The sequence below is a fragment of the Vombatus ursinus genome, unplaced genomic scaffold, assembly GCF_900497805.2.
Source record: "Vombatus ursinus unplaced genomic scaffold, bare-nosed wombat genome assembly UNPS02014235.1, whole genome shotgun sequence".
Classification (NCBI taxonomy): Eukaryota; Metazoa; Chordata; class Mammalia; order Diprotodontia; family Vombatidae; genus Vombatus; species Vombatus ursinus.
The window spans coordinates 384,418-397,101 of record NW_020954013.1 but is presented as its reverse complement, the minus strand read 5'-3'; the positions used below and the strand labels follow the sequence as shown (position 1 = coordinate 397,101).

Sequence of the window (12,684 nt, the reverse complement as noted above, 5' to 3'; positions counted from 1 at the left end):
TTTGGTTATGGTCACTATAATTTTGAGGAGCAGTGTAGGATAGGGGAGAAAAATCCATGTGTCCCTGGCATACATTCAGAGCAGTGTGCAGAATGTAATGTTCTTTTGTAAGAAAGATTTGATAATTTTTAAATAAATTTAATGAACACAAAAAAGTAAACAAGTGTATAAAATACTTGGAAATCAAACTGTCAAGATGTCCATCAATTAAATGAATATCATCACAAAACATTCTTTACAGAATTGGATCAGATAGTTGGAAAAATATTAATTCCTTATAAGTAGACTAAGCAACACAACAAAAATGATAATACCCCACATTTAATTTACCTATTCAGTGATATACAAACTACCAAGAGATTCTGAATGAAGCTCGGAAAAATAGTAACAACACAATTCATCTGGAGAAACAAATGGTCAAGAATTTCTAGAAAAATAAGGAGAAAAAAGCGGGAAGAGAAAGAGCCTAGTAGTACTAGAATTCAAATTATACTTCAATAATAATAATAGTTAACATTTACATAGACTTTTAACGTTTAGAAAGTACTCAACAATTATTACCTCACTTTATCCTCACAACAACCCTAAGAGAGAGGTGCTATTATTATCCCCATTTAACAAATAAGAAGACTGAGGTAGGCAAAGGTCAATAGACCTGCACAAGATTACACAGCCAGCAAGCATCTAAGGAAGGATTTGAACTCAGGTCTTCTAGTACATTATTCAATGGACCACTTAGTTGTCTAAAATCAATAACAGCCATCGACCTACAAAGCAGCCATCATCAAAATGATTTGGCATTGGTTAAAAATTGGAGAGATCAATCAGTGGAACAGAATGGATAAAGAACAAAAGAAGCAAATGAGTAGCCTAGTTCTGATAAATTAAAAGACCCAAGCTACTGGGAGAAGGACTTGCTATTTCACAAAAGCTACTGGGAAAACTAAAGAACGATTTGGCAGAAATTAGGTTTAGACCAACACTTCACAACATATAACAAGACAAGATTCAAATGGATAAATGACAGGTAGAAAAGGTCACATTTTATACAAATGAAAGGAACAAAGACAAAACTGCCCTTCAGATCTATGACTAGAAGAAGTTCTCGTGACCAAACGAGGAGTAAGGAAGATCACAAAAGATATAATGAGCAATAGTGAATACATAAAATTAAAGCATTTTTCACAGCAAAACAAATGGAGCCAAAATAGAAGGAAAAACTTTAACTAGCACAAAAATTTTAGAGACAATTTCCTTATCTGAGACACAAGGTCTGGGGAATTGAAGCCCTGAACCTTGTAACTCTTAGTTTTACGAATATACTAAAGGACAGAAATTCCTGCCCTGAGTCTGAGGGATATGAACACTGAGACTATCCTAAGTGATCAGGATTGATTGTCCCTGTGGAAACAGTCCCAACATGTCCTAGAGGAAAGCATTCCAAAGTTTCATCTTAAATTTCTTTGCCTTAGAAAAGAGTAACTTAAAAAGAACCCAGAATTGTAGAGGAAGACAGTGGAATTGGGAAGAAGAGGAAGGCTCAGTGGCATCCACAAAAGGAAATTTTGTCAGAGAGCACAAAGTCTAGGCTTAGGGGTCCTCACTTAGCAGAAATCAGATGTCCCTGCCTCCCTCTTCTCTATGATCCTTACCAGTTCTCAAGTTCTCTTTCCCTCCCCATAGGAAGAGGAAAAGTGTCTCTTCTCCCACGTCACAGAGGCTCTTTTGGAGACTTTAATTAGCCTACAATCATTGTAAATGGAGATTTGCACCTGAGACAAAAGTTAATTTCCTTCTCTTCTTCAGAAATCTCCCAATTTCCCTAAGCCAACAATGTCACTTTTCCAGCAGATGACATGATAATTTCAGCTCCTAAGGGAGATGAGGTCAGATTCAGCTTTCCCTATAATTCCTGCCCTACCAGTGACCATTTCATGCACTTTCACACACCAATTGGCACACATCTACCCCCTGCCCTGGCAACAGAGAACAATGTGGTGAGTGACTGAAGGTCTCTTTCTCTCACAGACAGGAATTGGTAAACTCCCTTACAGGAGAAAGAAAGCAGGCATCCAGGTCTCTGGGTGGTGGGGATGGGACAGGAATTCCAGGAAAGTTGCCTAAAGGGAGATATTTATATCACTGGGACACATTATATCTGCCACAGGGGCATGGTTAGGCCTCTTCCACTATTGTTTCCCTGCTCAGTACCCTTCCCTCCTAGACTAGGGCAAAGGAGTATGTGTGAGATGGGGGAAGGAAGAAATCTCAAGGCTAGACCCAGATGATTAAGGATTCGGCCTCAGCGGCAGCCCCAGAGACATACTGAGTCCCACTCATTTATTGCCTCAAGATCTTCATGAAGAGAATGGCTGTTACTGAATGGGACCACATCCCAAGGAACAGGAGTTCCTGAGCTCTAATCTAGGTCTTTTCAGTTGAGAAAGAAGGTAATTATGTCTATGTATCTCAAGACATCACAGAAGGAGCTGAAGGTCATGACTGTGTTCCTATGTTTAGAGATAAGTATGGAAGGCAAGACCCCTGAATTCTGCTTCCCACCACCTAACCTCAATATGATGCCTCACAGTTCTCTATGAATCAATCATTCAATCAAGAGGCAATTATTAGGGGCTTAGTTTATGCCAGGTATTAAGTCTAGGCCTCACCTCTGAGAATGAAAAGACTGTTTGAGGCCACTGACAACACAGTGACCCTGAGCTGTCCAGCCCCACCACTCCTGCATGAGTCAGAGGAGGCCGTAAGGGGAAGTGAAGAATGGGGAAAGAAAATAAGCATTTCTGAAGTCCCTGCAATGTTCTAGGAACTGTGCTAAGCATCGGACAGATAACATTAGAGTTAGAAACGGAATTAGAGTTATTGGTAGAGTATACTGGTCAGTATTTGCCCAAGATCTATTCAATCTTCCATAACCAGGTGCTATGGGAGCCTGAATTGGAAGAGGCCAGGACAGACCCTAGCTGAGAGACCCTGGGGAGATATTACTGTATCTTCATTTGCAAACATGGTCATATTTTGCTGCCAAGGAATTTTCTAACTCTAAGCTCCTTAAAGAGCAAACAGGGTCACAAAACCTATTCCATCATATGTTATACAGTACAATTCTGTGTACCTCCTGAGCAGATGGTTTGGGGACTGACACAAGATGCTAAGATTTAAAGGTGCTGATCCCAATCATGTTCCTTAAGGAGATTTTTTTATTAAAACACTTATTGGTTCAGCCCTGTGATTTTATGCAAGTGGGGAGATCCCAGTAAGGAAATTGTCTCCAGCAATGCAGATCAGCAACTATTCTGCAGTATATAATCTTAGAGATTTACCCGGAACACTGAGACATTGACATGCCCAGAAAAACAATCTATTTGATGTCAGAATCAGGACTTTCTGACTTGAAGGACAGAGCTCTATCTACTCTAGCACACCGCCTACCAATAGCTACTTAGCAAAAGCAATGACTTAAAATAGGAAGCTACCAGGTGGTCTGTTTGTCCCATCCCTGCCCTTCAACTGATGACTTCTACAGCCTGGTTCCATCCATGAACCTGGCAGAGCCTTGTTGTGTCTGTAGACACGGTCACCCCTAAAAGTATTCGGAGATCTTAGATTACGTGGACCATCATTTCCCAAGATCCAAGGTTTCCTCCTAGCCTCACTTCCCCTGACACACATCCTCTTGCTCAACTCTATTTGCATTAAAATGCTGATTCCATGTGTCCTTTGGCCTTTTCAATGGGCACCTTTGGGAGTCTTCATACAGGGCATTCAGTTCATTGGTTACTTGTTTAATCCGCTGTTGAGTGCAGAGCCTGGGCTATGCCTTGGGAGAGGCACAAAGGTTCAGAACAGATCAGATCCCAGCTCTCCTGGACACATAACCTAGTGGCAGGGAATGTGGGGAAGAGGCCTATGGGAACCCTAATTCTAATGTCAAATACAACAGGTGATATAAGCATTAGTGCTGCTCAAACTCAGTTCTACATGTGATTTCAGGCAGGAAACAGCTCAGTTCTTCAATAATTACCATGGCTGACAACAGCTAGCATTTATATCATGATTTATGGTTTGGAAAGTACTTTATCTACATTAACTCATTTTATCCAGGTGCTATTTTCATCCCAATTTTATAAATGAGACAACTGAGGCTGAGGGAGGTTAAGTGACTTCCCCAGGGTCACACAGCTAGTCTGTGTCTAATGCAGGATTTAAAGTAGCACAAAACTCTTCTGACTCCAGGTCAATCTGCACTCAGCCACTAGAGTGATTTTTTCTAAACCTCAGGTCCACCAATGTCACCCCTACCCCTGCTCAATAAACTTTACTAAGTCCCTTTCACCTCAAATATAAAATCCTTTGTTTGGCATTCAGTGCCCTTTGGAGCCTAGCTTTACCACCCCTCCCACATTGCCAGGATTTTTACACTTTAGATCCTCTCGTATATTCTTTAATCCAGTGACCCTGGCCACTCAATCTCCGAGCTCTGGGCATTTTCATGAGATGGTTCCCATGCCTGAGATCCTCTCTCTCCTCATCTCCTCCTGGCCTCCTGCAAGCCCCAGGTACGACCTCAGCTTCTACAGGAAATCTTCCCCAATCCCCCTTACTTCTAGTGTCCTCATTCTGCTTATTATCTCCAATTTATCCTGTATACAGTTTGTTTGTACAGAGTGGGTGTGGGTCGGTGTCTCCCGCATTAGACTTTCAGTTCCTTGAGAGCATGGACTGGACTTTGCCCTTTATTGAATCTCTAGCATGCAGCACACTGCCTAGCACTTATAGACACTTAATCAATGCTGATTAACTGGCTCACTAAAGGGTGCACTTTATTATGTCTGTTTCTATTTTTCTTGTTCCACTTGAATGGTACAATGGATAGAGTACTGAAATTGTAGTCAGGAAGACATGAATTCCAATCTTGCCTGAGATATTCCCTAAATATGTGTGCCCATCACTTAACCTTTGTCTGCCTCAGTTTCCTTCTCTATAAAATGGGGATAATAATGTTACATACTTCCCAAGGTTATTATGAGGATCCAATGAGGTAACCTACATAAAGCGTTTCACAATCCTTAAAGCACTATGGAAAGTCAAACTGTTATAATTATCATTATTATCAGTCTATAAATGCTAGATGTTATTGTTTATGAGGTTTTTTGCCTCCACACATAGTTACTTATTGTTAGGGTGCCATGCGTAGCAGAGAAAGGTGAAAACTACTTTGTGTTCCTATTCAATAATCACTGGAGATCTCACATCTCTAACATTTTTCTAACTGTTTATTCAAGTCCTAAACTTCTCTGTTGTTTGTCTTTTCATGTATGTACATTAAGGTCTGCAACTGTGGTTTTTAATTTTTATTTTATTTTGAATTGACAAACTTTGATTTTCTCCATCTCATCACCACCATTAAAGAAAATAGAAAAACAAAACATGTGTAATAAGGAAGCATAATTAAGTAAAATAAATTCCCATATGGGTCATGTCTGAAAATGTGTGTATACATATATATAGATATACACTTATATATGTACATACATACACATATATGTGTATAATTGCTCATCACGATTTCCTCACCTCTCCATCATACTTCATCATCAATTGTCTGCAATCATAGCTGATCCTTGCAACAGAGTGCCTAAATTTTCAAAGTTGTTTCTCTTTATAATATTTTGTTATTATATGATTTAATCTCATGGTTCTGCTCACCCCATATCACAAACGCCTTCCCAGATTTCTCTAAAACTATCCTTTTCATCATTTTTTAGAGAATAATAGTATTCCATTACATTCATATACATAATTGTGGTCAACTATTACCCAATTTAGAGGCACCCCCTTACTTTCCAGTTCTTAACAGTATAAAAAGAGCTCCTAGAAATACTTTTATATGTAGAAATCCTTTCTTTCACTCTTATTTTAATCTCTTTGTGGTATTGGTTTGGCAGTGGTATTTCTGGCAGTTTGGTGACTATCAAAGCTTATAAGTGCTTTCCAAAGTGACTAGATCTTCCCTCAAACCCTTGAACATTTTTTAATTTTCCTTTTTTGTCGTATTTGCCAATGTCATGGGAGGAAGGGAGAACCTCAGTATTGCTTTAATATGTGTTTTGCTAATAATTTATAATTTGAACACTTGTTAATAGGTAAGTTGATACCTTGGATATATCCCTGTTCACATCCTTCAGCCATTTATCAATTGGGGATTAGTTCTTATTCTTATAAGTTTGAATCCATTTCTCAAATATATTCAAAAATGAGGTCTCCCACTTTTACTTTATATTTCTCCCTACAATTTTTTTAGACAATTGGGGTTAAGTGACTTGCCCAGGATCACACAGCTAGTAACTGTCAAGAGTTTGATCTGAGGCCAGATTTGAACTCAGGTCCTCTTGCCTTCAGGGCCAGTGTCTGCATGTAATAAGAGACAGAGACAGAGAGACACACAAAGAAAGTATGGTACATATGGAAATATAAGTAACATATGCTATATATAAATGATATTAATTTGCTTTTGGTATCTTTAAGGATAATGTTGTTTCCTTGCATATCTTCTTTTTTCATATCTATTATTTCTATGGCCTTTTCTAAAATCATGATGGCTACCACTGTTGTTGTTTTTTTTTTTTTAGGTCACCTGAAGCTTTATTATAGATTCTAATTTTACCTTTATGTGAATGTTTATAAATCAACGATATTTCTTGTATATAACATTTTGTTCGAATGAGATTTCTGATATATCGTACTATCCTCTTCTCTTTCATGAGGAAGTTCATGCCATTTATTCTCACAGTGATGATTGTTAGTTTTGTATTTTCCTTCATCTGTACTTGTACCTTTTCATCTCTGCTCCTTCACCCTTTTACAGAAAAGAAAGTAACAAAAGAGAAATTTGTGATGAGATTTTTTTAGCAACAAATCCAATAGTTTTTCTGGTTACTATGGATTAAAGGGTAAGGATGAACCAAGCACAGGCCTATAGGTTGTGACTCACTCCCACCAAATGCTAGTTGTACCAAAACCTATACAAATGGTCTTACTACATGCCAGGAGCTTTACTAAGTACTAGGGATAAGAATTAAAGTAAGAAAGACAGTTCTTTCGCTGAAGGAGTTTATGTTCTAATGGAGAAACAAAACAAATGGAGTATTACAGAAAGGGGGTTAGGGACATGTTCAGTGGCATAGTGAAGCAAGGGAAGGGAAGTGGCCTGGAGACATGGGTCCTAGAAGATAAAGCAAAATCTCACCTCTCACAGCTGATGAACCCAGGGACAGTGCAAAGTACTAGTAGGAATGTCCCAAGAGCAGAAGACATGGTTTGGAGACAGCTGGGAAGTAACATATTACTAGTGCATGCAGTAAATGATTAGTATTTGTGAGTTGCTAAGTTGAATACATGTCTTATCTGGAAAGGTTAGCTACTCCTTGTATAAGAGGTGAGTAGGTTGTAGAATGTTATAGGGAAATCTTCACTCTGGAAAAGTCACATTCCCCGTGTTTCTCCCCAGGTGACTTCGGATCTTACAGCAAAGCTCTTCAAGATGCCTAAGAAATGAGTTCTCATAGAGAAAGCCTAGAGATTGCCTTCTTGACTGTGCTTTTGTTTGGAGTACTGGGGAACCTGTTACTTCTTTACCTACATAGCCTGAAGTTCATCGCTGGTCACAGAAAAAGACTCATTAGCTTGATAATCATCAACTTGGCTTTAGCTCATACCCTGATGATTATTTTCAGAGGGATCCCCATAGTAATAGTCACTTGGGGATGGAGAGCTTTTCTAGATGACATGATGGAAAAAATCTTACTTTACCTCATAAGAGTGACCCGGGGAGTTTCCCTCAGCACCACCTGCCTCCTGAGTGTCTTCCAGGCCATCACCATCAGTCCTAACAGCCTCATGTGGGCAGGGATCAAAACTGGGACCTACAAATATATTGTTCCCTGCACTTTATTCTGTGGGATTTTCAATATTCCAATAGATGTCATAGTAGCTGCAAACATAAGTGATACAAGGAACAGCAGTAATGAAAGATGGAGGATTGCGCATAGCTCTTTTAACTTTCATGCCATAAATATCATAAAAATTGTAATCTCAAACTCAGTTGTTGATGCTCTGTTTGTGGGTCTCATGATCTGCTCCAGTGGCTACATGGTGTTTGTCCTGCACAGACACAGCCAGCAAGTCCAACACATTCACAGCGTCAGCCTCTCCCCCAGACACTCCCCTGAGATCAGAGCCACCAAAGCCATCCTGATGCTGGTCATCACCTTTGTCTGCTTTAACTCAGCCAGTTCCCCTTTCGTCATTTATATAGCTTCTACTAAAGCAACTAGGTACTGGGGGATGCGTTTCACTGTTGTCCTCTCTCTGTTTTATCCAATAGTTAGCCCCTTTATGCTAATCTGCATTGACACCCAAATGTCCAGGTCTTTGCGTGTTCTCTTAGGTTTGAAAAAGTTCAGCCAGGAAAAACTCTCTGGTTGATGAGAATTGTTGGAGATAATGGAAAGGAACTGGGCAAATAGGAGGAATAAGACATCCACTCCTTTTCTCTCCAGGATACACAGCACACTCTGCTCCACAGGACTCTCTCTACATTGGCATAGGAAGTTCTGCACCCTAGATCCCAAACAAAACATCTTACCTTTCCAATAAAACCTATACCTTTTTGTTTTTCCTGAATTCTCACAAAGGCACCACCAGTCATCTAAAGTTTCAAAGTTCAGAACCATCCTCATTTCTTCATTCACTCACCTCTCATACACGAATCAGTTGCCAAGTCTTGTTGATTCCATATTGGTAACATTTCTTATGCATTCCCTTCCTTCCACATCAAAGGACCCCATTCTAGTCCAGGCCCTTATCACCCCTTACCTGGTACTCTTGAGAGACTCTTCTTGTTTGTCTCCCTGACTCTAATCTTTTCCCATAGAACTGGCCAAGCAGTTACCAAATTAATATTTTTAGGACACAGTGTCTTAATTGTGTCTCTCACCTGCTCAAAAAGCACAAGTGGTTCCCTATTGCATTCTAGGTAAAAAAAAAAAAAAGCTTCCTCTAAATGTGAAATCTACATTCCTTCTCAAGCTGATTCCAGACCCTCCTCCCAATCAAATCTCATATCATTTGCCCTCATATAATCCAGATCCAAACTAAACTGGCCTGAATGTTTTTTTTCCCTATAAGATAGTTAGGTTCCTACTTTTTTATAGCATATCCCATGACTGGAAAGTACATTCTCCTTGACTCCGCCTTAGAGACTTCCTAGCTTCCTCCAAAGCAAAACTCAAATAGCTCATCCCACAAGACATTTTTCTTGGCCCCAAGAATGTTGTGTGCTTTCACAAAATGTTATGCTTTCATGTGCAAATATGCATGTGCACAGATATAATTACTTCACATGTGCTCTGTATGAATTATATATGTATTTATCTGAGTAAATTTGGGGTTTCTCCACAATAGAATGTAAGCTCCTTGAGAGTAGGTTGAATGTCTTTTTTTGTCTTTGTATCACCAAGGACTAGGACAGGACCTGGCATAAAGTGAGCCTTCAAAAACTGAATATTGAGGGACTTCCAGGGGTAAAGCCAAAATGGTGAAATAAAGGAAGCACTTCACTGAATTTTCCCAACATTTCCCTCGAAGCAACTACAAAATAACACCTCAAATTGCATTCTGGAGTGGCAGAGCCAGTAAAGATCAGGGTAAGATATTCTTCCAACCCAAGATCAATTAGGAGGTTGGAAGGATCTGTGACATGGAGAGAGGGGGGCAGTGACTAGCCGGGAGTTCACATGGATAAAAACACAGTAATGGGACATTATTGGGGCTAAAGAAGTAACAGCAACTTTGGGAGCTCTCAAGTCATATTTGGTAAGGAGATTTTGTAACTAGTGAGAGAGAGAGAGAGAGATTATAGGGGACTCCCTTGTGCTGGCTTCAGACACAGAACTGAACACTGTTTGGCAACTCCATTGCCTATACCCATTTCTAGGTCAAAGTTCAAGGGTAGAGTGGAACACTTTTGGTCAAGAGTGTACAGGCCTCCAGAGAATCAGTATCATTTGCAATCTAAAAGGAATAGGGGTCCTGAGGAGCACTATCGCTTTCAATCATCAGGGATGAGGGAATTTGAGGAGCAATATCACTTCCAGTCCCAAGAGAGCAGAGATCCTGAAAAGCAGTATCAATTGCAAACCCAAAGTATCAAGGATTTTGCATGGATAAGGACCAAGGCACAGTCCCAGAGACTAGTGACCACACTTCTTCCCAGACCACACCACCTTGGAAACACCAAAAACTTCCAAGCCCCCAGAACTATCTCTGATAACAGCAGTACAAAAAAGCCAAAAGCTTGGACGATGGCAGTCCTCCACATCTACCAGGAATAGAATCCAACTTTAACATAAAGTACAGAATCAAGAAATAGACTGGGAAAAGAGCAAACAACTAAAAAAGAAATTGACCATAAAATGATGATATGATGACGGGGAAAATCAAGAGACAAACTCAGAAGACCATAAGAATGCCAAAAGAAATACAAACTAAGTCTCAAAGAAAAAAGTGTGCATTGGACACAAACCCAATAAATTAACTAGCTGTGTGACCCTGAGCAGGTCACTTAACCCCATTGCCTAGCTAAAAAAAAAAAAAGAATGATAACTTTAAAACATCCATCAGAAATTCATTTTGAGATATAGGATAGTCAATCGTAGATGGAAGAATGGAGGTCAGGAGAGAGACTAAGTCTGGATAAATAGATTTTAGAAGCAGTATCGAGAAAATTCTGAAATCCATGGAAAGGTAATGATTTCAGCAAGTGAAACAGTTGACAGAAAAAAAAAGAAAAGATGACCCAAAAAAGGAACCTGGGAGACATACATCAACCACCCAGGGTGGACTCTGACATAGATTAAGACCCAGTAAAGGAGCCTGGGAAGGAGCAGTGAGATAGGTAGGAGAAGAACCACAAATACTGAAATGACAATCTAGAGAATTAAAAGGATCATGTAGACGGTAATCAACAAAGTCAAAGGCAGCTGGTAAATCCAGAAGAATAAGAGCTGAGTAAAGGCCATTAGAATAAGCAATAAAGTGAACATTCATAAATTTGGGGAGAGTAGTTTTGGTTGAATAACAGTCTCAGAAATCAGAGTGTTGAGAGATAAGAAAATAAGAAAAAAAGTGGAGGCACCTATTGTAGTCAGTTTTTCGAAGGAGTTTAAGCACAAAATGGAGAAGGTATGGTCAGAAAGGTAGTGGAGATAGATGAATCAAATGAGAGTGTTGTGAGGATGGGAGAGATATTGGCAAATCTGTAACCAACAGAGAAAAAGCCAGTAGACAAGAAGTGATAAAAATAATTGAAAGTGAGGATTATAGAGGGAATAATTTTATGGAAAAGATGGAATGCCATGCCATCACTTTTTTATGTAGAGAAAAAGGGTCACTTGATTATGGGAGACAGGAGTTTAAAGGGAGATAGTTATGGATAGCATTTTAGTGCTATGAGAGATGTGGAAAAGTGTGAAAGGAGAACTCTAATTAAATTTTTGTTACATATGATTAAAGATTTTCAGTTAAGAGGATGGGTATTGGAGGGCCATGGGACTTCTGAGAAGAGATGAAAATATTTGTAAAAGTAATGATAATGGGTCAATTAAGGATGTGTAAAAAATTTGCTTTGCCCCATTGAGGACTAAGTCTGTAAGATGGAACTTGAATTTAGAGCAGATTCTGTCAGCATAATTCAATGTTTTTTTTCCTCCTTCATTGAAAGAAACTTGAGTAGGATCAAAGGCAGAAGATGATTGGAGCAATCCATGGCTGAGTTTTTTATAGGGTAAGACCTGTGAAAAGACAAGAGGGAAAGAGATTTTAGAGATGAGGACAGTATATAGTTGAATAGCTTCATCAAAGAGGAGGAGATGGGGAAATGAAGCGAATGTAAGCAAGGAGAGAAAGTGTAAACCAAGCAATGAGAAAGAGTGTAAACCACGTAATGAACTCATTGAGAAAAATAAAGTATTATTTCTTGGTTAGGGAGAAACCAATATCAGAATTTAATTGTATGATAAATAAGGATTGACTAAAATGTAAAAGAGCAACAGTGACTGAGAGAGGGGAAAGAGGAAGAGCTTAGAAGTATCGATGATGGATTCAAAAGTATTTCAACATCCTCATCTTAAGCAACGAGTCAATGAGAATGAGTGAAAATGAAAACAGTGCTAGAAAGTTATGCAGAAAGAAAAAAAAAACTATTATCAAGAGAGAGCCAGTTCTCAGGAGGGGCCAATAGATGGACGGAGTGGGAAAGGAAAAGATTTAAGATGAAAAAAAAAATTTTTACCTATAGAGTAAGTATTCTGGAAAGCACAACAGGGTGAGTAACTTTGGAGTGAGGCATTGGGTTCTGATCTGGGGAGGTGAGTGGGGGTGGGAGGAATGTGGAGGGTGATAGAAACAAAGGCAGTGGAAATGGAGAACAGAGTTTGAAAAGTGATATCAGAATTTTCTGAATCACTGGAGTAGAGTGGAAATGATGAGATGACACTTTGTTCTTATCATTCGTTTTTCAGAAAGTCTCATTTCCAACAGAGCTTCTCTGAACTAGTTTTACTTACTCAGTAGGATTCCTAAGCTTATTACTTAGTCACAGGAGGT

At 39.2% G+C, this 12,684-nt stretch overlaps 1 protein-coding gene across 1 annotated transcript; it reads left to right on the top strand.

The window, feature by feature from the left end:
* The first annotated feature begins 7,572 nt into the window (after positions 1–7,572).
* Positions 7,573–8,404, top strand: LOC114041964 (vomeronasal type-1 receptor 3-like). Its single transcript, XM_027860662.1, is given in 2 exon segments — positions 7,573–8,382; positions 8,384–8,404. Coding segments are annotated over 2 exon segments (831 nt in total).
* Positions 8,405–12,684: the final 4,280 nt, after the last annotated feature.